General features: G+C 47.6%; 12 protein-coding genes across 12 annotated transcripts; 4 read left to right on the top strand and 8 right to left on the bottom strand.

Moving 5' to 3' along the window:
• Positions 1–51: 51 nt before the first annotated feature.
• On the bottom strand, positions 52–2,639 carry LY89DRAFT_692304 (Ptr2 peptide transporter). The gene is made up of 3 exons (XM_018216509.1): positions 1,930–2,639; positions 1,583–1,876; positions 52–1,508 (listed from the first exon to the last, which is right to left on the bottom strand). The coding sequence occupies exons 1-3, from the start codon at positions 2,243–2,245 to the stop codon at positions 502–504; spliced, it is 1,617 nt and encodes a 538-aa protein (XP_018061036.1). The 5' UTR covers positions 2,246–2,639; the 3' UTR covers positions 52–501.
• Positions 2,640–4,434: 1,795 nt separating this feature from the next.
• Positions 4,435–7,039, top strand: LY89DRAFT_702815 (uncharacterized protein; the record flags this gene model as incomplete). Its single annotated transcript, XM_018217274.1, has 4 exons — positions 4,435–5,134; positions 5,198–5,229; positions 5,439–6,762; positions 6,825–7,039. The coding sequence occupies 4 exons, from the start codon at positions 4,435–4,437 to the stop codon at positions 7,037–7,039; spliced, it is 2,271 nt and encodes a 756-aa protein (XP_018061037.1).
• Positions 7,040–7,195: 156 nt separating this feature from the next.
• LY89DRAFT_712463 (putative short-chain dehydrogenase) lies at positions 7,196–8,341 on the bottom strand (the record flags this gene model as incomplete). The annotated part of the gene is made up of 4 exons (XM_018217982.1): positions 7,196–7,423; positions 7,471–7,539; positions 7,591–7,890; positions 7,940–8,341. 4 exons carry the CDS (start codon positions 8,339–8,341, stop codon positions 7,196–7,198), a joined length of 999 nt encoding a protein of 332 aa, XP_018061038.1.
• Positions 8,342–11,212: 2,871 nt separating this feature from the next.
• LY89DRAFT_543983 (MFS general substrate transporter) lies at positions 11,213–12,793 on the bottom strand (the record flags this gene model as incomplete). Its single annotated transcript, XM_018208216.1, has 1 exon — positions 11,213–12,793. A coding segment is annotated over one exon (1,581 nt), but the record flags the coding sequence as incomplete, so codon positions are not given.
• A 1,879-nt stretch (positions 12,794–14,672) lies between these two features.
• Positions 14,673–16,546, top strand: LY89DRAFT_602710 (general substrate transporter; the record flags this gene model as incomplete). Its single annotated transcript, XM_018210262.1, has 8 exons — positions 14,673–14,755; positions 14,832–15,170; positions 15,215–15,298; positions 15,345–15,470; positions 15,515–15,947; positions 15,996–16,133; positions 16,178–16,336; positions 16,391–16,546. The coding sequence occupies 8 exons, from the start codon at positions 14,673–14,675 to the stop codon at positions 16,544–16,546; spliced, it is 1,518 nt and encodes a 505-aa protein (XP_018061040.1).
• A 1,338-nt stretch (positions 16,547–17,884) lies between these two features.
• On the bottom strand, positions 17,885–18,490 carry LY89DRAFT_602677 (uncharacterized protein; the record flags this gene model as incomplete). The annotated part of the gene is made up of 1 exon (XM_018210258.1): positions 17,885–18,490. A coding segment is annotated over one exon (606 nt), but the record flags the coding sequence as incomplete, so codon positions are not given.
• A 27-nt stretch (positions 18,491–18,517) lies between these two features.
• LY89DRAFT_692307 (uncharacterized protein) lies at positions 18,518–18,897 on the bottom strand. Its single transcript, XM_018216510.1, has one exon. It carries the CDS (start codon positions 18,841–18,843, stop codon positions 18,592–18,594), a length of 252 nt encoding a protein of 83 aa, XP_018061042.1. The 5' UTR covers positions 18,844–18,897; the 3' UTR covers positions 18,518–18,591.
• Positions 18,898–19,527: 630 nt separating this feature from the next.
• LY89DRAFT_403808 (uncharacterized protein) lies at positions 19,528–20,133 on the top strand. Its single transcript, XM_018207280.1, has 5 exons — positions 19,528–19,664; positions 19,716–19,752; positions 19,802–19,864; positions 19,924–20,000; positions 20,050–20,133. The coding sequence occupies exons 1-4, from the start codon at positions 19,597–19,599 to the stop codon at positions 19,981–19,983; spliced, it is 228 nt and encodes a 75-aa protein (XP_018061043.1). The 5' UTR covers positions 19,528–19,596; the 3' UTR covers positions 19,984–20,000; positions 20,050–20,133.
• Positions 20,134–20,140: 7 nt separating this feature from the next.
• Positions 20,141–22,217, bottom strand: LY89DRAFT_661694 (FAD/NAD(P)-binding domain-containing protein). Its single transcript, XM_018212615.1, has 3 exons — positions 21,362–22,217; positions 21,045–21,313; positions 20,141–20,995 (listed from the first exon to the last, which is right to left on the bottom strand). The coding sequence occupies exons 1-3, from the start codon at positions 22,023–22,025 to the stop codon at positions 20,321–20,323; spliced, it is 1,608 nt and encodes a 535-aa protein (XP_018061044.1). The 5' UTR covers positions 22,026–22,217; the 3' UTR covers positions 20,141–20,320.
• A 287-nt stretch (positions 22,218–22,504) lies between these two features.
• On the bottom strand, positions 22,505–23,645 carry LY89DRAFT_602819 (quinone oxidoreductase putative; the record flags this gene model as incomplete). The annotated part of the gene is made up of 4 exons (XM_018210268.1): positions 22,505–23,125; positions 23,173–23,259; positions 23,306–23,361; positions 23,408–23,645. The coding sequence occupies 4 exons, from the start codon at positions 23,643–23,645 to the stop codon at positions 22,505–22,507; spliced, it is 1,002 nt and encodes a 333-aa protein (XP_018061045.1).
• A 250-nt stretch (positions 23,646–23,895) lies between these two features.
• Positions 23,896–25,148, top strand: LY89DRAFT_692308 (aldolase). Its single transcript, XM_018216511.1, has 3 exons — positions 23,896–24,325; positions 24,379–24,654; positions 24,715–25,148. The coding sequence occupies exons 1-3, from the start codon at positions 24,037–24,039 to the stop codon at positions 25,056–25,058; spliced, it is 909 nt and encodes a 302-aa protein (XP_018061046.1). The 5' UTR covers positions 23,896–24,036; the 3' UTR covers positions 25,059–25,148.
• Positions 25,118–27,881, bottom strand: LY89DRAFT_403835 (uncharacterized protein). The gene is made up of 4 exons (XM_018207281.1): positions 27,512–27,881; positions 27,367–27,455; positions 25,530–27,304; positions 25,118–25,464 (listed from the first exon to the last, which is right to left on the bottom strand). The coding sequence occupies exons 1-4, from the start codon at positions 27,590–27,592 to the stop codon at positions 25,247–25,249; spliced, it is 2,163 nt and encodes a 720-aa protein (XP_018061047.1). The 5' UTR covers positions 27,593–27,881; the 3' UTR covers positions 25,118–25,246.
• Between the last annotated feature and the right edge of the window lie 20 nt (positions 27,882–27,901).

Genomic DNA, 27,901 nt, shown 5'->3' on the forward strand with positions numbered 1-27,901 from the left:
GAACCAAAGTTCTTGCAGTCAAAAATCAAAAATCAATGCATTGTTATGCTATCCTATCTGCGAACAAAGCAAAAGTGGTATCATCCAATCCCCATAATCACCGAGCAAGTAAGACCCAACTCTCCATCCGTCAACACTCAATTCTTCTCCTTAATCTCGATTGGTTCAGGTTGAACTGGCTGGATATCTTCAAGATCCTTGCCATGAGCCACGATGTGTCCAGTGGGCAACATGTTCAAGCGATCATCATCACGATCCAAGTTGCGGTACTGGAACCAGAAGCAAACTCCACCGATGAAGGCCAAGACTCCCATGACACCGTAGTTCCACACGAGTAATGGATCTGTGGACAGCGAGACAAAGGCTTCACCCAATGCTGCTGAGATGGCAGACATGAAGAGATTGACTGCCATGACGAGAGATCGCATGTTCTTTGGTGCCTTGGAGAAAGCGTATTCCAAAGTGGTGATGGACGCGAAGATTTCAGAGATGGCGATCTAATTAAAATGTTAGCACTGTGAAGCGTATATAAGAGGGGGATACACATACAAGCACATAGGCGGGAGTTTGTGCCCAGACATTGATACCGACAGTAGGGCAAGGAATACTGCCATCGGCAGCGCCGCCAAGAGATACTGGCAATGCCAATGAGGCGTAGTTACCGCACACACTCTGCTTATAGATGTATGCTTGAATAACAGCTGCGCAGACCATTGCGAGTGAGCCGGTGAAAAAACCTGCCGCGATCTTTTTGATGGGCGTAAAGTTGATCTTGTATTTCCGAAGAAGTGGGTAAATAAACAGGTCGCAAATAGGAATCAAGATGATGAGGGCGAAGGGATCGAGATTCGACATGACATCGTTTGGAAGGCCGTGGAGATCCATGACAGCAGCTTGAGAAGTCAAGTTATTGTTGAGTTGGTTGTAGGTAAGCCAGTATAGAGGCATCCAGCAGAAGACAGAGCAAGCGGCGAAACCTCTACCGACTTCATCAACCCATTGATCGTCAAATGTCATCCAAGAAGGTCTTCGAGAAGGCTCAATATTGGAGGGCTTTACTCGCTCCCAGAACATGCCGTCGTTGAGGTTCTTGAAAGTTCTGACAGGGTTGATTGACCACTGGCCCTTGTTTGCCAACAAGAAAAGAGCACATGATTTACCAAGAACTGAGCCTGCAGGTGGGGTTCGAATATAAATCTTGCTACCGTACCAAACAACAGCAGGGCAGAGACAGAGGAGGGTCGTGGGAAGAAGGTAGGCGAGCCAGAAGCCGACGTATTTCTCTGCATACACCATGCCGATTTGTCCAACCAAAGCACCGATGTTAATAAACAAATAGAAGTAGTGGTAGACTCGGGACTGGGTTACAGCTGGATCGAAGATAACTCGTTCTCCAGAAGGCAGTTCGCGCACAACCATCTTCGTAAGGTGCAATTGTTCGGCAATGAGTGGGGAGATGTTTGATTTGAAGGAACCAGTACCAACACCCATGATGATGAGACCAATAACTATTGAGAATTAGTATTTATGCTAGAGACTTAGAGGGGTAATGTCCCTGCTACGCAGAGAGGCTTTGACTTACTGAAGGCCGACAAAGAGTTGTGGGGGTGGACAATAACTGGCGGAATGGCACTCATCACCAAGACGATGTGGCCGACAATAGCAATTGCAAGAGCATAGCAGATGGTCTTGTAACGTCCAAGGTATGTATCCGCAACATAGGCACCGAAGAGAGGCATCAGGTAGACCCAGAACTGGTTGAACGTAGTCAAACCCGTGGAGGCTTGCTGGCCCATGTTCAATGCACCGGATTGACCTGAGAATCCTGCACCAGTCTTGCTTCCGAGGGGCAGAGGTTGTTGAATGAAGTTGGTGACTACAGAATGAGTTATTGGGATTCCTTAACTTTCAGCCTTGAAGTATACTTACAAACGACCGTTGTGCCATAGTAACTAAACCTCTCGCACAATTCAACAAAGGCGAGTGTGTAGACCTTCCATGGGATATGATCGGCAACTCGACGAAGAGTGTGCAGCTCTTCTTCGGTTGGATATTCTCCCTGGATTTCCTCATCGCTCTCGTCATTTTGATATTGAAGGCGAGATTCGGTGGGCATGCCCTCGACTACCAGAGGAAGTTCTTTCTCGTGGTTGGCAGCGGGTCCTTCATGTTTGAAGTCTGGGGCTAAAGCAAGAGATGGGTCGAGCTTCGCGCCAGCGGCAGCATCGTCAATGTTTCCAGGCATCTTGTAGATTATTCTCGTTGTCGATAGGAATATTGGCGATGATGGAGTTCAGGAGATCAAAAACGGAGTCGGATTGGAGGGGAGGGGTTGCCAAGCTAGAGGAAACCTGATACTCGCGTATTTGCCAAACGACAAGAGTGAGGGTATGACTTGAATCTTTATATGTATCGAGGAGTCCTTGGCACAGCTACATGGGAGTCGCACGATATCAAACCGATTCACTAAAACAAGTGCTAATGATCTATCACAAGCCAATCATTGACCTTTGGTTTGTGGCAATGTTGCATACCTCTTGGCATGTTGCTGACTTGGATAAATCGAACATCCTATTATTCTGGCCTTCGGTGCAGCCGCGGAAGATCAACACGCTATCCCGAAGCAAAACCGCCTGCCCTTGCCAGATTGAATGTAGCATCGGAAACTCCCACTGGACAGTCTCGCCACGGTGGACGAAATTGAACCTTCGCGTCGGATGGTCCGTTCAGGAGCTTGACTGTAGTGTGGAGAAGAAGGACTAGGAATGAAGCTAGAAGGACCGAAGAAGGCGGTGATTAGGAGGCTTATCCGCCAACCATCGACTTGGCCAATTACCAGCTGAATCGCCCCAGTACAGTTGGATTTTGCAGGGAACAGGGCACGGACTGACTCTCCTTGCATTTGCGCCACCTTCTCTGAGAAAACGACTAATTTTTCCTCATTTACAGCTCGATTGTGCGATCTACTATGATTCGTCGTGCTGGTTCTTGCCAAGCCAACAGTGTGGTGTTACCACCGCAAATAAGAGAAAACGATCAGGATCACACGAGTTTTGAGCAGAAATCCAACCAACTTTAATTTCGAGGAGAGTGAAGTAAATTCTTCTGAGTGGCTAGAGATAAGACGAGTAACTGTCCAGATGTTTGGAAACATAAAATGTATGAAGTTTGCAAGAAGAATCTGGATATTATTGGGAATTGCAAAAGCTTATTACTTCTCTTGGCACAATCAAGCATTCGGAATTGCGCATACCGAGGTCAACCGTGTGGCCTCTGTTTGGTCTGGAACAAGTACTAGAAAGAGTCCAAAAAGAGTCCAAAACACCCACGAAACCAAAGACATCAGAGCGCAAAAATCTCTTCGACTTCTGGCCGAGGATATGCGTGCCGTTTGACATTTTGTCGGGACAGTGAAGCACAGAAGAGTAGTGAAATGAGGCGCTGGAAACGGGTTCGGCTGCAAGTTGCTGTCGCTTGACGGCCCAAAGCTCCAATGACTTCTGGACATTGTGCGACCTCTCTGCAGTGCCAAGATCTCGCAGCAAGATTTTGAAAAGCCTCAAAACGCCCAAACAGGAAGCTCGTCATCTATGAGAAAGTCGTGAATCGAGGATCACGACGTTGAAGAGCACACCACCAACATGTTGCCGTTGGATTGATTTAGACCGAGGGCAACGGCGCAACCCGACTTTTGGTGGCGAATAGTGGCGCTCGGTGTGGCGTGAGAACAGAGCACCATATTTTATCTCCTCCATCGTGTACGATGCGACAGTGTTTGGCGAATACATCTCTCAAGTCTGCGACACTCGTCGTCCAGACAATTGTTGTTGTGATGAGTGCAAAATGCTGTTGAGCACTGGGTGAGGACTCTACTTATATCAATAAGTCCCTTTAAATCATTATACTGAAGTAGGAAGGTGCGTGTTCCAAGTAACATATGGAAGATTCTTCATTGGCTGCACTTCCGTGACATCCGAAAGTCCTGTCTAACAAAGCTCGTACACCTCGAAGATATCTACCTATGCAGAGCTGAAAATGGAGTTTGGCACGTGATAAATTTTATTCAACTTATCAATTCATAGCTTGTTATATTTCTTTTCACTTAGGATTGAGTATATCTTCATGTTCTATTTTTGATTGTGCTGAAATGAGGGACGGGTGCGGTCTTATGGCTCAAAGCAGTCTCGAATTCTGTTTTACGCTTATCTCAAGGTCTCTATTCATGAGCTATAATAAAGAAACTATGAAATTTAGCACTATGTATATCTCAAAGTTTACCTGACTTATATACTTCATCCAAGACTCCCGTTTGGGAAATTCTTCTTCGAATGACTAATCACGTGCTTGTGCTCGCGATGGCTGATCATGGATGACAAAGGATCGAGTGGCTCACCAACGTCAACATCGCAAGCCTATCTCACCATCACTCCTAAGATGCCTCCATCAATGAACTCCCCTTCCGCTCCAAGCCTCGTTCCAGCAGGTGATAATGGCACTCTCACATCATCAACAAATGAATCCCGACACGCAACTCAGAAAAGAAACCGAGCCCAGTTGAGCTGCACCAACTGTCGGCACGCCAAGCTGAAATGCGATCGAAAAGAGCCATGTTCACAATGTGTCAAAAAAGGAAGAGAATCGCAATGCATCTTCCCTCGGCCGGCACCTCGTCGAAAACCGGCAGTGAGCATGCAAAACAGATTGAAACATTTGGAAAGCCTGGTGAAGGGTGCTATGTCCGGTCAAAGCCCGATGGAAAGTCGAAGCCACGGAGATGAATCTTCTCCTAGTATCAATTTTCAGATGGATGAGCAATCGAGAAATGCCAGTACAACCGGATTCGGTGCACCTGAAGCCTCATCTGGGAAGGTTCTTGTGGACGAAAATGAGACGACCTATGTCGGAGCGACTCACTGGGCAGCAATACTCGAAGATATTGAGGAAGTGAAAAGTTATTTCTACGAAGAAGTTGACGACGATAATCATGAAGAAGACGGAATGTGGCCTACCGCAGCTCTCTCATTTGATATCGAAACCCCAGCAACGAAATTTGATTTACTTGCTGCATTACCTCCTCGACTGGCTGTTGATCAATTGGTGTCTCGATACTTCAACTCGAACAGTCCTACGTTGCGTGAGTCAGCTGTTGAAGTCCCCCTCACAAAGCCTCACTTGCTGATGTTGGCCTTTATGCTAGATATATTCCACAGCCCCACCTTTCAGAAAGAGGTAATTAGTATTTCATTATTTCTGGACATTTGTACAGCTATCTTCCTATCTTTTTTCTACAATACCGATACTTAGTGAGTTTGAATAGCAAGATGTAGCTTCTTGGTTGACTGGATCACATGGAGTCCGAGCTTATCCCACCACTCACGGATTCTGAATTCAGATTCTTCAATAATTTTGAGATGAAGCAAGTCGCTAATTATGTCTAGTACCAACACTTCTGGTCGAATCAAAACGATACACCGATAGCCTGGTTAGCATTACTCTATTCCATCTTAGTTATCGCCACATTGGTTGCTCTTGGTGCTGGCGAGGAGTCCCCGGACAATCGTGGATCTCCATCAGAAATGATCCGGTCTTATCGGCAGTGCTCTATTCAGGCCTTGGTGCTTTCACATTACACAAAGCCTGGGCCCTACACGCTAGAGACATTCATGATCTACATGGAAGGCGAGTTTCTGCTCAACAAAGTTGATCAAGTTCAGTGTTACTTGCTCGTTGGTAATGCTGTCAGACTGGGGTTGCGTATGGGACTACATCGAGATTCGAGCAAGATTGGTGGCCATATTACTCCTTTCCAAGGCGAAATGCGTCGACGAATGTGGCATCACATGAAGCAGATTGATCTGCTTGCGAGTTTCCATATCGGACTACCTTCCACGATGCAAAGCATTGACAGCGACACACTCTACCCTGGCAACTTCAGAGATGATGATATTGCGGAGAACATGACTGAATTGCCTGGTCCCAGACCTGACTCGGAACACACACCTATTTCCTACATGGTTACCAAGAGCAGGATCTGCGATATATCTTGCAAGATTGCTACCATCGCAAACTTACTCACGTTACCTCCGTACTCTGAGGTCATGAAATTAGACTCAGAGCTCATGGACGCTCACGCCCGAGTTCCTCACTTTTTCCAATTACCCTCTTCTGGCATTCCAATCACAGACAAGCCGGAACGAATTGTCAGGCGAATCAGCATCGAGCTACTTTTCCAGAAGAGTCGCTGCATGTTACATCGGAAGTATCTCATCAAGGAGAAAAAAGATTCAAGATTCGCTTACTCTAAAGATGCTGGACTAGATTCTTCTTTGCAGCTGCTTCGAATCCAAGCCTTGGCTCACGAAGTATGCCTTCCAGGAGGTCTTTTAGCTCGAGATCGTTGGTTTCAATCAGCGTTGTCAATGCACGACTTTCTTTTGGCTGCTATGATAGTATACCTAAGTGTCATACGCAATATCGGGACAGATCGTGACCCCACCAAAAAGAACGGTATCACACAAGAGCAACAGAACACAATTGCGGCTTTAGAAGAGTCTTACCGAATCTGGACTCAAAGCACTAACCCGACAGCTGATGGAAAGAGAGCTGCGGCTGTGCTGAAGATAATGCTGAAAAAAGTCAACTTGGCAATACTCCGGAATTCAAGCGATCCCAGTACCATAGCTGAGGACACTATGGACCGTTGCGAAAGTTATACATCAAATCTGTTGTCGTCGAATCTGCTAACCAATCTCTCACTGAATGGTACGTCTTTTCAGAAACGTTCCACGTTGTCGTTGTGCACACGTACTCACTGGATACTGCAGGCGATTCTTCGATCAGTGGTTCATCTTCAGCGTTGCCACCTTCAGACATCTTGCCCATCGCTGCAGCTTCAGACACAAGCCCTTCTTCGGGTCGTGAACTACCGTTGGATATTGACCTTTCATTTCTACCCATGGAGTCTTGGGGAGAAGCGGCAGCTGTACCAAGCGATTTCAGTTGGGTATGTTTTCCTTCTCCGCCCGGATGCCACTGCTAATAATGCCAGGAATTATTCGACAACCACATTCGGCCGCAACAACTCAATGACCAAGTATGGCCAAATTTTACAGAAGACTTTGGGACGGGAAATGAGGATTATTACAATTTTGATCTCAACTAGGACGAAATATTATATTACACATATTCAAACACCTCAAAGGTAGTCTTTGATCTCCCGGTTGCAGTATTCGAAGAATTTCTGAACTCCTCCCGTTCCTCCCTCGGATTTGCTCTTGAATCCCGCAGAGATATAAGGAGGCATATCTGCTTTTCGACCCCATGCCATGAGATGCCCACCATTCTGTTCAGGCTTCACATCCGAGGAGAAGGCAGCATACAGTTCGGAATATGCAGCATATACGCAAGGCTTCATTATCGCACCCTGTTCATACTTTAGCATGAGCGGTATAAGTGGGGTTAAAAACTTACTATCAACATCCGAACTGGAAGTGGCCAATGTCTTTGCAACTCTGTTCTCACTACACCAGGATGCAGGCTCCGTTCGATATCAGCAAGTGTTTATCAACAGTCAAGATGCTCTCGACTTACGACACTCATAACTCCATGCTTTCCCAGACGATTGGCGACATCGGTAGCAAGCCAAACATCACCAACCTTACTCTGCATGTAATTTTCCATGGTCCCTTTCAAAACCACAGGTGTACCATCTTTCTCGTATCGCATAGCCTCTACTGGAGCCCATCCCTGCACCAGAGAAACCACCCACACCAACCTCACGCTGAGCTTTGGCGTATCGGGAAGAGTGGCTGTTTTGATGAGAATTGGTTCAAGGAGAAGAGTCATGAGATATGGTCCTAGAACATTTGTCCCGAATTCGAGATCATGGCCCTGGATCCCATCAGCTGCCTTCTTCTACGAGATCAATTGGGACACTTACCAACTTGTCCTTACTTCCAGCCGGCGGACTCATTATCCCAGCATTATGAATCAATACATCTAGCCTCTGTTCCTTCTTCAAGAAACTCTCCACGCCACCCTTGATCGTCCTCAAATCACTCAAATCTACCACCAAGCTGTCCAACTTCCCCTTTCCTTTTTCTGATGCAGTCTCTGCTTTTATCTTCTCGATAGCTCCCTCACATCTTGCTGTTGATCTGGCTGCGACGTAAACGGTTCCACCTGCTAGGTAGATGAATTTCGCGACTTCATATCCAACTCCTGAAGCGGCGCCGGTGACGATGTGAACTTTTCCTTGGAGGGAAGGGAGATTGGAGTCTGTATATGTTGGGGCAGGAGGGAAGAAGGCGTTGATACGAGAGTATGGTTTATATGTTGCCATGATGAGAAAGTGAAGTATATTTTGGATCACGAGATGTTAACAAAATTGAATTGAGAATTGAAATGCGGTTTGACATTGTGGCTACGAGCTTATATATGATCTATCTCAAGAATTCTATTTCAATCTTCGTGAGACTTTGTGACGGCATCGAGAGAAATCGTATCTCCGACATCCCTTGATTCGGACTGAAGCAAAGTCAACTTCACGGAGTGTGTTTTCTTGGTGCTCGTTATGTCCGGGGCCGGAATAAGGTTTTTCCTGAGTCCGTCAGGAAAGTCCGAAGTGCGTGACCGAGCTTATTTCCTGATCAACAGTCGAGATCTTGGAGTCGACGACTTACATCACCATCAATTCCAGTGTTACTCTCAGCATAATGCATGGTTTGGGTCTGCGAGCAGGAGAGCTTCAAAGCATCAGAGATATATCAGTCACGTGCGCGACTCAGAAAGCTCTCATCCGTGACACCGATGGAGCGCTAGGACTCTGAACATGGCAAGAAGCTTGTCTTGGCCAATCGAGCCATCCAATGTTAAGAATGAATTCCCATCAAGAGGCCAAAATAAGGTTGCAAAGCATCCACGAAAGACAGATCCTGGAAGCATTAAATTCAGACTGCGTCAGCATGCTAAGGTCTCCGACTCTCCTAGTCCGGTTCCTTCACTCTTCCTAAATTCGAAAGACGCCCTCAAAATATTAACTGAATACTCAGAGCAACACCTGTCTCTTATTCGAAGAAATCGTACAAAGCATGACGTACTCTCTCATTGCCGGACGTACGCATCTCAACAGAATCCCCTCCCCATGCAATTGCTTCTTCTCACCACAAGCTCGAACCTGCAGGCGCTTGCTAATGTACAAAACCATCCGATCTGTATGATAAGCTGTCATTCTCTCGATGTCTTGACGATATCTCGAACCTCACGGAATGGAGTTTGAGAGTCAGGAAAGATACCTTGAAGGCTAGTCTCTCAATCTTTGAATCATCTCAATTTCATTATCTTATTCCCCCTTTTTTTTCTCAAGCCACAAGCGTGAGGCTGAAGCCATTACAGACAGAATTTCCCTCGCAATTCTCTCACCGGTGCTCTGCTTTCAGTATTAGTGGCTTCGAGGAATCATAAACATCCATTGATCGACTCCCTTCTCTTAAAGGCAATTTCGTCAACGTCCCGTTTGGCATATGTTGCGGATCTCCACAGTCTTGGCATTCGATTGTAACCCTTTGGAAGCTTCCTCGTATTTTATTGTTGAAAGTCGTGTTTGTTTCTAGTGCAGACTGTCGATCCCACTATCACAACTGCTGCTACACAAACCCCAAGAAACTTGACGACAATAGAAGAATGTCTGAGAAATTCGGGGTGATCATCAATCTGGCTCAAGAAGTTGTTTCTGTAGCTTTATACATCAAGCTCCTCCAAGACTTAAATCTTGAAAGAGAAGTTGAAGCACATCGGAGCGATCCTGTAGCGATTCCTGCATTTCACCAGTCCAAGCACTCCGGTCAGTGCAGCATACGCTTGATCTGAATACCTTTCAAACAGCATTGGAATTTGGATGGAGCTTAATTCCAGCAAGCTATCACTCATCATCCCCTCGGAAGATTGTTAGCCATCCATGTCCAACTTTGTTTCGAGTTGCTTCAAAGAATTCATTCCCCCCAAAATCCCATATCTCCCAACCTCCCGCATCTTTCCCTATCCTCCCTACACCCCCCCCCAGTTCCAAAACCATCCTCCCATCCATCATCACCACACTCAAACCCACATCCACCTTTCTGACCAAACCCACTAAACCCCCTCCCTACACCCAACACCTCCCATTCGTCACCTAGCCGTGTGTTCCGTTCCGTCCAGCGTGCATGTGCATACGTGGGTGTGCCACAACTGTGGTACTGTAACACATCCACATCAATAGCCAGCCACGTGGTAAGCGGGGCCCTACCTAGCCTTCGAAAGGAGAGGTTGGTGATTGGTTCTGGTTCTGGTCGAGGAGTGGGGAGCGGTATCGGCACTTGTCTGTTTCCCTTGCTCGTTGGGCGAGGATGAAGCTCTGAATACTTACGGCTTGTAAGTTTCTAAGTTGGTGTTTTGGAAGGGGGGAATTATGGTTTTGGGTGTTTGTTGGGTTTACTCGCCAAGAGTTCAGATATCGACGGACGGATATTCTAGATTTGAAGTCTGTGTTCCTGGAGCTCGGAGTGCTTTGATGGGAAGAGGCTTGATCATTATCATGGTTGGGAATTGAAGTTTGAATAGATCTTTAGTGATGTCCGGCAGGGACAACGACCCGGCCCAAGATGACTGTGGGAAAGGTTGAGAATCAGCTATTGAATACTAGAGGGCCTCTTCTTGCTGGACCTCGAGAAATTCAATCAGAGTAGCTATTCAAAACCTTCATCCTCACTTCCAAACCCCCTTCGTAAAAGTTCTCCAGCACGGTACGAACAAGCAAGCAAGCATAGCCTACTGTAACCAGGAGACCCGGGTACCAGCATTTTCATCCTTCTACTGGCTTAGTTTAAGGTTGAAATGTGGATCTGTTGATCACCTGCTTGCTACTTAGGATGAGGATTGGTTATTGGGAGTTATGGATGAGGTAGGTTGGTCGTTTAGCAGGATTTTATGTTATGGGAAGCTAAGAGGAGAAGGTGCATGCTTCGAGAAATGTTGCTGAGTCGCTCTTTCGTGCAAGGGAATGGGACTATTATGCAATCACAGGTACCACCATCTGCAAAGACCGGTCATGTACACATCTATTCATATAAACATCTAAATCACACCTTTATCTATCAATCCCCTTCTCATCCCCCTCTTTCCGTCTCTCACTCTCATCCCTCGACCTAATAAGCTCAATCCCCTCCTCCCTCCCTCTCTTCTCAACTGGCCTCTCCCCCTCCCTCAACATCCAACTCCACCCCAACCCCACCAACGAAATCACAGTCAAATACCCCCACCAAACCAACCCCACCGCACCATCCTCCACTCCCCATCCAAAAATCACCCCTCCCAGCGCCGGACCCACCGCTCTCGCCAAACTACTCAGCATATTCCCCACCCCATGCACAGCCCCCAACGCCAACGGACTCGGCGCCGAATTCGTGAGCAAGATAACCGTGGACGGGATCCCGAACGTGCGGGCCGTGACCTGCAAGAAGAGGATACACGCGATAGCCGCCGCCTGAGCCGGGAAGTTACTCGATGGGATCAGACAGATGTACGGCGCTACGATGTAGGCGATGGGGAAGATGGCCAGGGCGACGCGGTAGCTGCGCAGGGTGCCGAGCCAGGCTTGGAGGGAGGGGTAGATCAGGAGTTGGATGAGGATTCCGAAGATGCCGAAGGCGGAGAGGAAGATGCCGATTGTGGGGGAGGCGAGGCCGAGGCCGCCGTTGAATTTGATGGCTGAGTAGGAGGGGGTTGATGAGGGGGGTGTGGAGAGGAAGACGGGGAAGATTTGCATGAAGGCTGCGTTGTGGAGGGGGAGGAGGGCGAAGGATATAAAGGTGTAAAGAACTTCGCGGGTGTATATCTCCTTGGAGAAGATGGAGAGTCTTGGTCGTGGGGTGGAGGGTTGGCTGATCTGTGGAAGTGGTGTCTTTGGGGTGTTGGGTTCGGTTTCGAGGAGGCCAATTTCGCTATCGTTTCGCTCGTCTGTGTTGAGTACTGCATAGCCAGAGGATTTCTCCTTCATGAATAGACGTTTAAAAAGTCGGATTCCTGCATCTCCAATTCCCAAGCCCCAATCTTTATGATCAGTCTTCCCAGGCATAGTCTCTTTCAATCCAAAGACTGCAAAGAAGAGACTACACATCAAAACTCCAGCGTTGAAAAGAGTAGGTAGAGCAAAAGGGTATTCTCGCATCCACGCAACTCCTTCTGGATCCTTTGCAAAATTCCACGCTCCTTCGGGTCCAAAAAGCCACGGGATGTTGATAATAGGTTGTGCCAGGCATCCTCCAAGGAAAAGGCCAATGACAACACCCGCATTGAAGATCAGAGGAAGTAACAAGAATGCACGACTCTGGTACTTCTTCTCCTTGACAATCTCAGCTGTCATTGTGCGCATCACGCCAATATTTCCATTTCCCAACCCCGCCAGAATCCGCCAAAACATCACGGCCGGAATCGTGGTTGAGAAACCGAATCCGACATTGGAGATTATTGAGAGGACAATTCCAATGATAATTGTAGGTTTCCTGCCGAAATGATTGGCGAAACTGGCCCATGGGACCGAGGTCGCGAATTGTGAGAGGGCGAAGAGAGATACTAGTAAACCTGCTTGTCTCGAAATCGAAGCTGGACTTGTATCATCTGTAGGTTGTAAAGAGCGTATGAGGTAATATAAATACGGAAGAAGACAGGTATTAGATAGAGGTTCGGAAAGGCGACAGATGGCGAGAATAAATAATTGTGGTTTGTGAGGTAGAGACATCCAAGTAACGGGCTTCGGTTTCCCATCCCCCTTTGATCCCGTCGCCATCGCGGGGTCCGACACTCGCGTTGGATTCATCTTGGAATTTCAGAGCCGCGAATGTACAAACGAATGACTGCGGATGCGATGTATAGATATCCAAGCTCAAGAACGAGTGTCGTCGACCCCTCCACGCGTGTGTCGTGTCGTGTCGTGGGAAGAGTGAAGAGGAGAGTCGTTCAGGATGTCGCTCGCTCGCTCGCTCAGCTCGCTCAGCTCTATTCCGGGAACGGAAGTTGCCTTCCTGGGCTGAATTCAGGGGGTAAGTCACTCGACGAAAAATCTCCGTACCGTTCACAGCGGATCGGCCATTCCAACAAAAAATAAGGATTCTGTGGGGCGATAAGGAGGAGAATTATTTCAAAACAATCGCATGCATGTGTCGCGTCGAGAGGAAGATTTGCGAAAAGAGGGAGAGACAAGAGTCAGGTCACTTTCAATACTTTTATTCGCGGCGGGCTTAGTAGTACTCTCTCTCCCATTTTGGCTGTGGAACAATAATCAATCAAGTTCGTGTCCTTCCCGGCTCAGCTCAGCTTCTCCAAACAATATCGACGGGTAAGCGACCATTCCTGTTTGGGATGATTCTGGACCAATACCATTCATTGATATTGGCGTGGATGCTACCCCCAAATGGTACATCGAAGTGATATGGCTTCTTCTTCCTCTCCTGTCCATGCTGGTTCTCCCCGCTGTGGCGAATCACTTCAAATCAGCCTGCAATACTGTACAGACGCCACCCCGCAGATGATGGATTTGATAGGATGTGTATCTTCAGCCAGAGACATACTTACATGTCCCGGGATATTCCAGAGTCATGCAAGAAGCCAAGCAATAAATGATAATTGCGGCATTCTGTAATTTGTGCGGTGGCGCTGGATCAAGAAGGTCAGGTCACCAAGAGGCGCTTACGTAGTACTCGTTCTTGGGATGAGGAAGGCGGAAGGAGACGAGAAAAATGTCACTGAACACAACATGATCTGCCGGATGTATCGTGGATCGTGCTCGCGTGGTCAACACAACACAAACACCTTTCTTCCTCACCCAATTCTCTCTGCTCCTTGTCTCGGCCAAGCATTAATTTTATTAACCTTACTGTAAACAATCCATCATCAAAGACAAACATTCTGGAGAGAAGACGATCACGCTTCCATCGCCAAATCGCAACACTCACTCCGCTGCCCTGCACACGGCACAGGGCGAGACCATAACCTCAGAGAACTGCAGAACCCACTTCCGAGATTCTGGTGTTGCGCCTGCAGAACACTCGGACCACTATTTCCACCCGTCTACACTACTTACTCTGACCACTATTTCCACCCGTCTAACACTACTTCTGGATTCCCGAGCGAGGCCTGGCCCGATCATTGGTCTCCACTGTGGACCATCGACCGATTGAAAGCAGCTTGAAGCCTTCAAGCTTCTTTCAACGCTCTCGTTGACAAAAGTGCCGCACGGTGCAGAAAACCAGCGATCATCCTCCCCATCCCATCCCAGCCAATCCACCCTCCTGGCACCTCCCGCCAGCATACATACCCGACAGCGTGGTGGCTGTCTCTCATCGCATGTTGGGCGTCGCATCCGCAGCGTAATTGGATAAGCTTACATACGGCTGGAACGGCAGAGGCGGCCACCGTACCCTAAAAAGCAATACCCTAAAAAGCAATACCGACGGGCAGAATACATTAGGGTGCTGCAATTTTTGGTGACCATATATTCTCTGTGTGGGGAGGGGTTCTCCATGTCTTGTGAACATCGAGATCAGTCGAGGTTGTTGGATCCGGGACCTTCGCATTCCACCACGACGGCGTACGGTAGTATTTCGATATCTCAGGACGAGACGAGAACGACCCCGTGCAAGATGGCCGCTTTTATCCCGACCAAGGCGACGGCGAGGTTAGCGACCCTGTCGCTGTTTTGTGGTCTGGGTTCATTTTTATGGGGGTGAGTCGCCAAATATCGCAGCATCACGAGCGGTCGACTGAGGTGGATCTTGAATTTGGGCTCACCAAGGATATAGTTATAATATTGGTATTCTGGCAACGATCTTTGTCAACCCGGGATTTATCAAGGCTCTCCACAGCGTCAAGCCCGCTTCAAAGTGGGCATCTCAAAAAGGTCTCATCACAGCCATTTATTACCTAGGAACTTGGATAGGCTATGTCTTCCTCTCAGGACCACTTGCCGATCGTGTGGGACGACGATACTCGGCTTTCACAGGCGCTGTCGTGACCTGCGTTGGTGCAGCGGTAATGACTGGTGCTCATGGCAAGGATGCTTATGCTATGATGATTATTGGAAGGATTATTTCTGGACTTGGAAATGCTTTGATTTCAACAGCTGTTCCGCTGTACCAGAGGTTGTGAATCCACCTTGGGGGAGGATAAAGCTAATCGTTCTCAGTGAAATTGCTCCAGCAAAGAAGCGAGGTGGTCTTGTGGTCATGAATCACATTGGAATGGTAACTGGTTTGGCTGCTGCGTTTTGGTACGTTTCTCAGCATTCAGACAAGTCTCATACTAACCCTTGACAGGGCCGGCTATGCTTATTCTCACTGGACTTCCAAACTTGGTAATTATGAGGGATGGAGAGAATCCGTTGCGCTTCAATTCATCCCAGCTTTAATCTTCATTGTCGGATTACCATTCTTACCAGAAACGTAAGTGCACTCTCATTTCGATTCACAACAAGTTGACTCTTCAGACCCCGCTGGTTACTAGAAAAAGGACACACCGACGCCGCCTACAAATCTCTAACCTATCTTCGAGCCGCTGAAAACAACCCAGCCGCAATCGAAGAAGAGTTCACCGAGATCAAAGACAGTATCGAAACCAACAAATTAGTCAAGGAAGTAGCATGGTACGAGCTCTTCACAGATCCATTCCTATTTGGTCGTCTCTGGAAGGGAGCTCTGCTTCAATTCATGGCTCAGATGTGTGGTGCTACGGCTATCAAGTATTACCTGCCTACGGTATTCATTGCTCTGGGTCTGTCCAAGGATTTGAGTTTGATGGCTAGTGGTATTGAAAGCACGTTGAAGATTGGGTTGACGATTATGGAAATGTTCATCATTGATAAGATTGGACGGAGGAACTCGTTACTCATTGGTGCCGTTGTCATGGCTGTTGCTATGGTGGTATGTTACGTCCCAGCGAAAGTTGACTGGCAGTTAACAGTGAGACAGGTCAACGGCGCCTTACCTCTCGCGTACCCACATAACTCAAACCACGCTTCAGATTACGCTTGTATCGTATTCATATTTTTTTTCTCCTTCGGATATTCCGTCGGCTTCGGCCCCAACGCCTGGGTCTACGGAACTGAGGTATTCCCACCTCCCCTCTTTCCAAGCCAAACTAACACCTCCAGATCTTCCCCACCCAAATCCGCGCCAAGGGAATCAGTATCTGCGCCAGCGCCGGTGCCATCGGCTCCATTGTCGTAGGCCAATTCTTCCCAGTGGCTATCAACAACATTGGCTCAAAGACATACTTTATCTTCTTCGCCATCAACGTGGCATGTGTAGTGGTACATTCCCCCTACCTATCTATCCTCGACAAACCAGGTTACTAACGAATACAGATCCTAGCAACACTCTACCCCGAAACCAAAGGCAAGACGCTCGAGGAAATGGACACGATATTCGGCAAGTCGAACTTGGAGGACCACGAGACGCACGACCATGAGCATGAGCATGTTGCGGATGAGGAGCAGGTTGTGCATCAGGGGAAGCTGTGAATGGAAGGGAATGGAATGGAATGGGGGAAAAGCGAATGAATGCATGGAGCGCTGCTTTCTGTTTGGGAATGAGATACCTTGGGGGGATATAGGTGGTTTAGCATACACAATTTAATTCTTTCGTCGCGGAGATTGTTTCTTTGGGGTTGTGATGGAGGTTCGAGAAATTTAGGGGATAGGCGCCAGTGGACGAATAGTGATGGAGCGTCTTTCGGGGCAGAGAGGATGTGTGGCCCTGATGTAATGGTGCGGTATCGGTCAGGATCTTTGGTTTTCTTACGATGGTAAGTACCACCCATTTTGGAATAGAAATGCCAATAAAGATTTACACCATCTAATACCTTCAATCAACTGCAGCTTCATCAGAGCAACGATTCGAAGATTCTGATAAACAGAGAAAGGTGACACACATCAAAGCTTTCTCTTCATCCGCTTTATTCTCTATTTAAATTAATAAGCAACAGTTCAAAGTCAACAGGTCGATAGATCGAGTTCAAGCTTCCGTGAGGTGATGCGAACTTTAAGTACGTTTGATCTCACGAATATCAATCTGGATGTCCGTTGATACCGCTCTCACCGACTCATCGACGTATTCTTCTCTTTCCCGCTTGAAGAGTTGTCCTCGCTATATACAGCAATTGAATCCTCAGTATCAAACCTTTTAGAGCTCTCGGCTCTGGAACAGGAAGCAGTTCCAGGATGCCTAGTCACCGAGGATGTAGATCGACCTCATGATCTTCTTAAAGATGACTGAACTAATCATCTGCTCCGGACATATCATGCCCTTGTAGCAATTCATCGAAGCTAGGCCTTTGTGTCGCAGTAAGCTATCAATTCAGGTCCGATTGCGAAGACGTAAGTAAGACTGACATGCATTTCAGCCGCCACAGGGAGGGGCCCAGAGTATTGCGTCTCTGGCTACCAATAGCCAACAAGATCATTCTTCGAAAAAGGATCTGAAGGTCGAGTTCTCGACGAGAAGGTTAGATCACCCGATTGCAAAGTTGCTCCGCAGTGCAACCCCGAGCATAGGGTTTTCTTGCCCGGCCAATGAGACTCCCGGGTTCGTATATCTCCTTTATGTCTAGAACGCGGTGTTAAGTTACGGATAAGTCGCCTGCACTATTGGTCAAATGATCTGGCAAGGTGAATGAGCCGATGGCGTCAAATACAAATCCTCGTTCTCGTGGAAGAAAATCCGAATCTGTAGGCCGTTGATGTGATTTCGCCTCGCTTAAATCAAGGGGCCATATTGCCCCCCCCCAAAAAAAGAATATTGGACTTTTAAATAATGTAGTTCATGAAAATGGTTACAAAGGTCTGCCTGTGCCTTGAATACTAAATACCATGGGAATGCATATCTCCCGTCGAAACTGAGTCACTATGACCAACCAATTCCCACCATCCACGTTCCCCCTTAATCACCTCGATTCCCTCAGTCGGCTTTGACATATTCAACAATGTGTCCGTATCAACAGCTCTGGCATCTTGCCACTCCATCACAGCCTCAAAATCCCTACACTGCTTGTTGACACCGAAGTCCGGAAACGGATACTCCGCCTCCTCTATCCAGTTCAGCGTAATCATATCCGTACTCGCGCCACACATCAGGTTCTCAAGCAGGATACTCACGCAATGCTGCAAATGCACCCACACCCACTCTTCTACCTCTTTTTCCTCTTCTCCCCCATCTCGATGATAGCCCCCGAACGCCCGTTTCCGCAATTGATTCAAGCAGTGAATCTGATGCACAACATCGAGTTGCGCCATGTAAGCGTCTTCTCCAAAATGCCAATGCGGATCCGGAAACCGGGCAGCGGTCAAGGGATCTTTGCCCAGATTGATGATGTCCTGCTTCGAGACGGCGACGGTGCGGATTTCTTCGAAGCGGTGCCATGCGTGGTCTGCTGCTGGGCCGGGGGGGAGACGACCGAGTGGTGGGTTGAGGTTGGTGGGGGTGGTGGTGGTGATGGAGCCGTTGATTTGAGATGTGAAAGTGGGGATTTCGATTGATTCAAGCACGGGAGCTAATGTTGTTAGAATGTTTAGCTTTTGAGAGTTGAGATGATATACGTACAGTAGTATGAGGTCTTTTTCAGGAGAGAGTTAATGGTTGGTGGTTGTTGAAGCGCAAATGTCGATATCAGAGCCAGGGAAGAGACGAGGTTGATAATTGTCCACAGGGTCAATAATTTTGGAGTGCAGAGGCTCCTTTTGGTCTTCGGTCTATGGGAACCTTCGTAGAGTTCTGAAGATGGTAGAAGCGCCTCTCCTTGTTCTTTAAACAAATCGATCATGTTGAGTGATGGTCCAGCTTTCTGCGATGATGATCTGGGCAAGGCAGAACTGAATGAACAGAAATCGGATTTTTGTGAACCTGCTCAAGTGTTGACTTTGGTGGTCAGTATCGGATCGGATATTAAAAAGATGTGGGTAGCTAGACGGATACAACATATCGTTCAAGAGCTTTTCAAGCCTGATTTCGGTGCCTGCATGTTGGTCAGTAGTTCAACAAGCCATTCATTAACGAGGCGGACTTTCTAGTTGATTGAGTGGCAATCCAGCTGAATGGCTCAAGTCTGTCCCTATCGAGCACTGTAGCTGAATGGCTTTTCGCTGATCACTGGCTCGCTGACTGATGATCACTTACAGGCCACGCCGGGTGTTGGCCTAAGATCGACGATTTTTCGGCTGACATCGTCTAAATCGTATATGCGTCAGATGTGTAACCGTAAGCTATTCGGAAAAAGTCTCAAATTGGCAGGTTCGTATGCTGTGATGGTGTCATGTAGCCAATGATGTCAAAATACTCGTTTGTATGTCTGCACTGCTTGCTATCTTCTATCGAGCAATGTAAGCAGCCTATGAATTTCTTCTTAAGATCTAGATCGCAAAATAAAACTTGTTTCGATCCGAAGTCAAACGCCATAAATAGAGCGCAATCCACTCTGGAAGACGGAAACGATATCATCTTCAAATCCTGACGAAATTCCCAGTCTCTGGAAAGTCTCGTTGATCAATAACCAAGAAGCAATCTGCCGTACAACACAATGCACGTCTCCAAGATCTTTGCCATTTTGGCATTTACTGTTGCCTTGGGCTCATCTAACCCACTCCCGTGAGTGCACCTCAACATGATCTTGGATTTTGTGTTCATTAACATTGTCAGCGTCAGGGAGAAGAGAGGACTAGTCATGAGACAGGGGGTAAGTAGTAAATGTATCCACTTGAACTCATTTGCTGACTGTTCCTCAGTCAGGCTATAAACCGATTACTTATCTTGAAGAGGATGTTGGTGAAGTCAAGAAGCGAGAAGCTGTAAGTTGTATTCGTGCTAGTGAATTCACTTCGAATTGCAATTGACTTTTTTTTTGCAGCCAGACTATATACCGATTACTTACCTTGAAGATGACGTTGAGGGAGTCGAGAGGAACTGAGTACCCTTGAAGCTACTGTGAGTACTAGGTGTGTCCACTAGGAAATCAAATCTAATTTCTTTGCAGCGAAATATCTACTCGACGGTTTTTCCTGTACTCAAGCACGTGCGGAGGTATGAAAGTGTTATCTGCAGTCCACAAGGCGTGGTAGGGCCAGGTCTCGAAATGTAGCCTTGTTGAAGAAGAAACGTGCTTTAGATATGCGGTAGTATACTGAATACAAAGCGTGGATTCTGATCATGACTCTGGAATCTAAAATCATGCTCGCACGTGACACTCGCTAAGGATAGGGGAAGGAAAGCGAGAAGCAGGGCACAATTAGGAAGCCGTGCTAGAATCACAGCCTAGATCGAACAGCCTCATCTACGCCTCCTGTAGCAACCCTAGCCGCCTCTCTGCCAGCCTTCCTGCCAAACACCGCACCAGACGTCAATCCGCTCCCACCAGGATAATTCTCATAAAACAATCCTCCTACCATCTCCCCAGCACAGAACACACCAGGTACCTTCTTACCACTTGACGAAAGTATCCCAGCCGTCTGTGGATCCACGGCCAGGCCACCGAATGTGAACGTCACTCCACAGCCAACTCTGACGGCCATGAACGGTCCTTTCTCGAGTGGTAAAGCCCAATTGCTCTTCGGCACCTTGAGCTGAGCTTTCGAAGATTGAGTTGAAAGTCCGTCTTTCACTGCTGGATCCCAGGTCAAGCTTCTGTTCGCATTCTCTTGTCTATGCGCGTACACGGCTTCATTGTATTCCTTCACAGTCCTTACAAAGTTGTCAGGACTAGCAAGACCGTATGACTTGCCCAGAATCTGAGCAAGTTCCTCGATGGATGAGGCGTTCACTCTTTCCACGATCTCCGGTCTGTATTCCTCTTCTCGGAGCCAGGCGATTCCGTGGGAGTCCCAGATTTGGAAAGCGAGGCCTTGAGGCTGCGCGAGGATGGCTCGTCCGAATTTCGCATAGGTGTAGTTTCTTATGTCGCTACCTTCGTCAAAAAAGCGTTCCTGCTTTTCGTTAGTACTTTTCAAGACGTGGGCATGGGATGATTCATACTCCTTGGGTATTGAGGGTGATGCCCAACGGATATCCAGACTTAGTAAATTCGTTTGAGATCTCACGATCACCGGTGTTGGCTGGGGCATTGGCATCCCAGGCCACGGAATGACAGCCAGACCATTGACCGGCTTGCTTGGCCGAGATATCACGAATGGCCATCTCTAGACATTCGCCAGTGTTATATGGAGTGCCACGGACGTATGCAAGATCCCACCCTGGGCCGAGATATTGAGAGCGCATCCGGGGATTGGACTCAAAGCCGCCAGCTACAAATTGTCAGAGCATTTCAAGATAGATCTGTTGGGATTACTCACCAGCCAAGACCACAGCTTTAGCATTGATCAATAGAGTCTTGCCATCTTTATCCTCAGCGAGTAAAGATTTGAAAGCACCAGTCTTCGGATCTGAGAAGATCTGCTTTGCAGCCGTGGAATAAAGAACTTTGACACCAGCACGCTTAGCAGCCCGCTGATGATCCTCAATCAGACCTTTCCCACCCTCTTCAGTCTTCAAACACATACCACCCCAGAACTTCCACCTGCCACCAATCTCATACGCCTGTCTGTTGAAAGACAATTGAAACCTAACCCCGTTTCCACTCAACCATTTCACCGTCTCATTACTCTCCTCCACTAACACCTTCCCTAATTCCTTGTCATACCTCCCTGTCGTTATCCTTGATAAATCACCGAGAAAATCTTGGTTGGTATAAGGTGAAAGATCTATCTTATCGGAAAGAGACGAAGAAACGTTGTTGACAAGGGGAAGAACGTCCGAGATGCCATGGTGCACAGTTCGGAAAGCTCCAGCTGTGAAATAGGAATTGCCTCCTGCCCAATCTTTGGGACATTTGTCAATGAGCAGGACATTTCGGGCTCCTGATTGGGCGGCTGAGATGGCGGCGCAAAAACCTGCGTTGCCGCCGCCTAGGACAAGGACGTCGCAGGTTATCTGCGAGTTGGGGTTTAATTGAGCCATTGGAGAGAGGTTGAATGAGATTTCGCAATTGGCGATTGCGTGAGTACTTAAAATATTTTGGAAGAGAACGTTAAAGTCGAGACGTAAACATCCCGAAGGGGAAGAGATCGGTCTAACCCTCTTGTGGCTAGGGAGGAACCTAGTGCTGTGTCGTGTGGTACGAGGCAAGATGGAGGTGACGGAGTGTAAGTGTCCGTACATGCTGCGATGCAGGAGTTGCTGATTTCCGCCACTGGACGCTGGAGTACAGTGCGACTTCCGCGGCTCGGGCACTAAGGTAGAGGCATCGCTGTAAGGCGACTCGTTTAGTGATCGGGTCCAGATGCCCGAATTCCTAAACTAGCGACTTGGCGAACAGGACAATTCGAGACCTTGCCTTTACCAAAATCAGCACGTACGTTCTTCTTGTGGATTTCACTTCAAAGACATTAACTGGAAACCCTTTCAACATCTCAGTGTCTATTCTTCGAGATATATTTCTAATCAATCAGACAAATAATCTTCCCCGCGTTGATATTCGCCTCCATCCTCCTGTGAGCCTCCGCAATCTCGGTCCAAGGATATATTTTATCAACCGTGATTTTCATCTTTCCACTCGCCAAATGATCCATCGCCAATTCTACAAACTTATCCCTCAGTTTCCCTTGATAATCAGCATTTCTCGTCCTCAGCGTGGTAGCCAGGACCCAGATCCTTTTATTCAACAACGCCCTGAGATTGAAGTCTTCAATCAAACTCCCGCTCATAGCAGCTACAAGCACAATCTTGGAATCCATGGCCGCGGATGCCGTATTTCGATGCCAGTAGTCTCGTCCTACCAAATCGATTATCAGATCTACACCTTTGCCGCCTGTTTCTTCAGCTATCACTTCTGCGAAGTCCTGTGAACGGTAATTGATAGCAATATCGGCTCCTAAGGACTTGCAGAGAGAGCACTTTTCGTCCGATCCTGCTGTAGAAAAGACTTTGGATGCGCCACCTTGCCTTGCTACTTGGATTGCGGCTTGGCCGACTCCAGATGCGCCAGCATGGATGAGCACACTTTGACCAGGTTGTAGGTCGCCAACGAGATGGATTGCTTGGATTGCTGTGAAATATGTCTGAAAGCTTGTCAGTAGGCTTTACTGATGATTGAAGAAGAAAATACTTCTGGGATTCCTGCAGCTATCTCGAAAGACAAACTATGTGGCATGTGCATAAGGATTTTCTCAGAGACTGAAATCTTTTGCGCATACTATCTCAAATATCAGTAACCCTCGGCGTCAATTTGAAGCACTCACAGCTCCTCCATACGCGAGTCCGAACACTCTGTCACCAGGCTTGAAATCCAAATTGCCTGTCAAGTTGTAAGTAATTGACTTAATGTCTCTCATCGTACATACAAGCATTCCCTTTCGCTTCAACAACACCACTGAACTCAACTCCCATAATTGTCCCCGACTCTGGTAAAAGCGGGTAAGGATACTTTGCTTCTCGCTGCATGATATCCATTCTATTCAGACCAAAAGCTTTGATCTGAACAAGTACATCATTTGGCCTGACAACCGGGTCAGGGACATTGTCGTCGATGAAGAGAGCATCGGCGTTACCGCCACCTCCTTTGACGCCAATTGCTTTCATGTTGCAATTCTGAATATACCAATTCAATGCTGACTACCAAAAGATTTACTTGAGTTTTTTCATTCATTCACAAACACATGACTTCAAGGAATTCATATGTTGGAGATCGACGGTGGCGTCAAGATTGTGGGGATGGCGGGGCATAGTGGGGCAGTGAGATTCGCGGGTTGTGACTTTCCGTGCCCCTCTTCGCTTTGGAAATGCCCGTCTCTCTGTCCACTCCACGCGGGGTAATAGTATCGGAGGGCGGCATGGGGAATGGCGATCATGTTTCTCTTTACAAATATATCCGTTCGAAAAGTAGCGTAGCGTGAGGTATAATCACCGTCAAGTAAAGTACATTCAATTCAATTCATCTGTTTATTGGCACCAAGTACTGTACACAGAAATCATGTCTTCCTCAGTCCCCTCATCTACCATCACCGAGAATGAGACCACGATTCGGCTTCAGCCAGGTGGGAAAACCACAAAGAAAGCAGACACGTTCTTCGAAGATGTTCATTTCCTCGGAGACAAAGATGGCAAAGTGAAGATTCGATCACCGCCTCAATTTGATGACCCTCTTGCCGCCAGAAAGTATCAAATGCAACACCTTGCTGTCGCCTTCCGAGTCTTTGCCAAGCAAGGATTTGACGAAGGCGTTGCCGGCCACATCTCACTTCGAGACCCTTTGAATCCAGGTATGTTCATTCTCATGACCCCTAATTTGGCAAACACTCTGACACCAAAACAGAGCATTTCTGGATCAACCCGCTCAGCACGCACTTTAGCCAGGTCAAAGTCAGTGACCTAGTCCTCGTCAACGAGCATGGAGAAGTCCAGCCAGGCGGAGCTCAATCTCCCATCAATGGCCCCGCATTCGCCATTCACAGCGAGATCCACAAGGCGAGACCAGATCTCAATGCTGCTTGTCACGCGCATTCTGTCTACGGAAAGGCTTTTTCATGTTTTGGGCGAGTGATCGAGCCGTTGTATCAAGATGCATTGAGATTTTACAATGATCTAAGCGGTATGTATTCTCTCATCCATTTCCTTGTACCTTCGTAAGATACCAACTAATATCTCAAAGTTTACAATGCCTATGGCGGTACTGTCGTCTCCACTGAAGAAGGTGCTCGCATCGCCAAAGCGCTCGGGCCTAAGAACCGCAGCATCATCTTACGCAATCACGGCATCATCACATGTGGTGCAACGGTGGATGAAGCTGCCTTTTTGTTCATTGCTCTGGACAGATGCTGTCACTCTCAGATGATGGCGAATGCTGCTGCTGGGCCGGGCTGGGAGAAGATCTATATCGAGAAGGAGCAGGCTGAGATGACGCACAAGAAGAGTGGGAATCCTAGTAAGATGTGGTTGGCGTTTCAGCCATATTATGATCAGATCATTGCGGAGGATCCAAGGGTGTTGGAGTGAGTGATTCGTGGATTGTGCATGATGTTTCTAGACCATTTTCATACGAGAATTTAAATCCTTTCTAATTCATGGCACATTTTTTTGCATTAGATTCCGTTGAATACATGCTTGCCTTGCGTGGCATCGCATCTGCTTCACCTTCATCATTCCATTTGTGTCCTAGTAGCAAGTCTCGTCCTTTGGGAATTTCAACCCCATCCAAGCTGATCAGGCATATAGGGAATGTCCATGAAACCAAATAGAGAATCATTCAACGTGTTATCAATGAATCGGGGATCGGCATTGGGCATTGACCCTCCTGAATTTATGTCTTGCGCGAACGTGTCGAACAGGGAAGATAATTCAATTGAGTTTGGTGTAGCATTCACATCATATGAATAACCTGCGTTCGTTCGCGGAGAGGTAACTAGAATTATTTAGCATATGATTCAACAAACAAGATTCAAGAGGCTGTTAACAATGATAACTTACCAGGGGGCTCAGCAATCCCGTTACTATGCATCAAATGTCTGATGATACTCGCAGGTCGCGTAACGCCAGGATTTGGAAGAGACAGTTCGTCGAGTGGCTTCAAGCTTGCTAACAACAGTTTTAAACTCTCGTCACGCTGATTGACTTCCAAAGCCGCATTGCGTACATGTATCGTGCAAGCAACATAAGCAGCATAGCTTGTCAGATACGGCGCTCCTCGCAAAGTGTAGGCTGATCGATATGCTCCAACAATGCTTGTGATGTTCTTTGCTGCAACTGTGCATTTCTTCCAAGAGGCTGCTGCAATCGAGCCAGATCTCAGATTACCTTCTGAGATGAATGGTCGATGCAGTAGTATGACGAGGGAATGATATGTGTTGTGGAGATTCATGACATTTGGTGATACCAGTTTTCGTGAGAGGTTTGGGTCTTCAGACCACGGTTGGAAAGAAACAGAATCTGGAAGCTCCTCATGCCACTTAGTTAGGCACTCATCGAGACCTTTGAGAGCGATTTGAGCTTTGTGCGGAGTAGCGCCCGCGGAGTAGAATCTGCTTATGACTCTCGCCATGAGCTTAGACAGCTCACAAAGCTGCTGGAATGTCGAGACGGAGTGAACTGGTGTCGGCGTATAAAAGGTTTGAGCGGGGTCTGGATACTCAGGATCTACGTAGGGAACCCATAAATCGAGTTCCTCCATGGTATCCATTAGCTCTGTTGAGACATGGCAATCTCGCAACTGCATCGAGAATGGTCGCCCCAGATACAGACTTTGAAGTTTGTCACAGATGAAAGCACCCCAATAGACCCTTTTCCTAATCTCGGCATCTTCAGCTGAGCTCCCAGGCTTTCGGCAATCGAGGTGAAGTCCAAGGTCGAACACCATGCGCATGGCGAAACCGGTGTAAGACCAGCCTTTGCTTATCTCACCTCGGGAGATGAAAGTCGATCCCAGGAGCAGAAATCCAACTACTGTAGGTATACTGGGTCTGCTCCATGGTGGCTCTTGTAGTAGAAGTTCTTCACAGCGTCTAAAGAAACGTCCTCCAGCAGTCAATGGATTTGACGGGTCATCGCGAAGCTCTATCCTATCGGAGTATTTGCTTGCACAAGCGAAGATGGCATTGAGAAGGAACTTGGAGCAATATTGTCCGCCGTGGACAATGTCTCTCATCAAGGCAGGGCGGTAAGTGAGTAGAAAGGTGTGATGTTGGCGGTTCCAATGAAGGTCTAACAGATGCATGGCTACACCGATAGGGACCCCATCGATGTCCGGCAGGAGGCGGATTGAAAACTCCTTTTGCCGTTCCAGAGCTGCATTTGCAACAAGCTGGTTCCGGATGTCATGGCTTGGTGCAACTTTCGAGACAGCTGGGGCAGCAGGGTTGTGAAGTGTTGAGGTAAGCCCAAAGACCCCAACCTGGCCTTGTTCATCTACTGAGAGGTATTTGGAGGCATCAAATTCTCCATCAGAATCATGGGTATCCGCTTCGTCGGCATAATTGGCGTCCGTCACCGTATTGCCAGCTGGTGGAGGGTTTCGTGGTTCTTCAGGTGGAGATTGTTGTATTCGATCACCAGAGGCCCAATCGTAGCCATCCAGATCATTCGAGACTGTCGTCTCGGTCGTACGATGTTTGATACTTCCATCAACCACCGTGACATCATTTAGAATGATTGCAGCCTCTTCTGGACTAGCATTCTTGAGTCTCACGAGGACTCTCTCAAGACTTCGCTTCTCGCTTTGTATTGCGGAGATGATAGCTGAGGATGGTCTGATATCCTGAAGTGTCAGTAGTCAACCAATTCAATGATTTGAATACTTCAGACCACACACCTTGGTTTCGGCTTTTCAAACGTATATACACAGTGCCGTTTATGAGTAGCACAAGAGGTGCACGCAGGCTTCTTCTTGTCACACTTGATCTGCAAATCTTAACTTAGCTTCCATAAGTCTGGCGGTAGTTCTAGATTGTTCACACCTTCCGTGCTCGACAAAATCGACATGCTCGGCATTGACTTTCAATGCTGTTTACATCTGATCGTTGTGATGATGTTGGCATGCTTGACTTTCTACAGTATCAAGTTAGTCGTATGTTTACCTGGCCTACGTTCAGTGCATCTGGTACGAGACTATTGCGAAGGACGATCCTGAATTTGGGGCCGCCCTAACTTCCATCCCCTGGGGAGATCACTGCAGGCTTGTTCGGCATTCACACCGAGCCCTTAGGGCTCATCTCCTGTTTGTGGGGATCTTACTCCTCGGAATTAGGGACAATGCTGTGGGGTAGTAGGTTACCCCGACCAATGCCTCACGAATGAAATCTTGCAGGAAAAAGTGCTCACAAGTTGAGATCAGATGATCTCGAAAC

The sequence above is a fragment of the Mollisia scopiformis genome (genome assembly GCF_001500285.1).
Source record: "Mollisia scopiformis unplaced genomic scaffold LY89scaffold_41, whole genome shotgun sequence".
NCBI classification, from domain to species: domain Eukaryota; kingdom Fungi; phylum Ascomycota; class Leotiomycetes; order Helotiales; family Mollisiaceae; genus Mollisia; species Mollisia scopiformis.

Excerpts from the sequence above, each read along its gene's own strand:
- LY89DRAFT_403808 (XM_018207280.1), top strand. The coding sequence starts at position 19,597 with ATGCACGTCTCCAAGATCTTTGCCATTTTGGCATTTACTGTTGCCTTG. Across the intron at positions 19,665-19,715 it reads GGCTCATCTAACCCACTCCC|CGTCAGGGAGAAGAGAGGAC; the intron begins GTGAGTGCACCT and ends TAACATTGTCAG. Across the intron at positions 19,753-19,801 it reads GACTAGTCATGAGACAGGGG|TCAGGCTATAAACCGATTAC; the intron begins GTAAGTAGTAAA and ends ACTGTTCCTCAG.
- LY89DRAFT_692307 (XM_018216510.1), bottom strand. The coding sequence starts at position 18,843 with ATGATCGATTTGTTTAAAGAACAAGGAGAGGCGCTTCTACCATCTTCA.
- LY89DRAFT_692304 (XM_018216509.1), bottom strand. The coding sequence starts at position 2,245 with ATGCCTGGAAACATTGACGATGCTGCCGCTGGCGCGAAGCTCGACCCA. Across the intron at positions 1,877-1,929 it reads CTATGGCACAACGGTCGTTT|TCACCAACTTCATTCAACAA; the intron begins GTAAGTATACTT and ends CTCATTCTGTAG. Across the intron at positions 1,509-1,582 it reads CAACTCTTTGTCGGCCTTCA|TTATTGGTCTCATCATCATG; the intron begins GTAAGTCAAAGC and ends AATTCTCAATAG.
- LY89DRAFT_692308 (XM_018216511.1), top strand. The coding sequence starts at position 24,037 with ATGTCTTCCTCAGTCCCCTCATCTACCATCACCGAGAATGAGACCACG. Across the intron at positions 24,326-24,378 it reads TCGAGACCCTTTGAATCCAG|AGCATTTCTGGATCAACCCG; the intron begins GTATGTTCATTC and ends ACACCAAAACAG. Across the intron at positions 24,655-24,714 it reads ATTTTACAATGATCTAAGCG|TTTACAATGCCTATGGCGGT; the intron begins GTATGTATTCTC and ends AATATCTCAAAG.
- LY89DRAFT_403835 (XM_018207281.1), bottom strand. The coding sequence starts at position 27,592 with ATGCCAACATCATCACAACGATCAGATGTAAACAGCATTGAAAGTCAA. Across the intron at positions 27,456-27,511 it reads GATTTTGTCGAGCACGGAAG|ATCAAGTGTGACAAGAAGAA; the intron begins GTGTGAACAATC and ends TAAGATTTGCAG. Across the intron at positions 25,465-25,529 it reads CGGGATTGCTGAGCCCCCTG|TTACCTCTCCGCGAACGAAC; the intron begins GTAAGTTATCAT and ends AAATAATTCTAG.
- LY89DRAFT_661694 (XM_018212615.1), bottom strand. The coding sequence starts at position 22,025 with ATGGCTCAATTAAACCCCAACTCGCAGATAACCTGCGACGTCCTTGTC. Across the intron at positions 21,314-21,361 it reads TAAAGCTGTGGTCTTGGCTG|CTGGCGGCTTTGAGTCCAAT; the intron begins GTGAGTAATCCC and ends GACAATTTGTAG. Across the intron at positions 20,996-21,044 it reads TCACCCTCAATACCCAAGGA|GAACGCTTTTTTGACGAAGG; the intron begins GTATGAATCATC and ends AACGAAAAGCAG.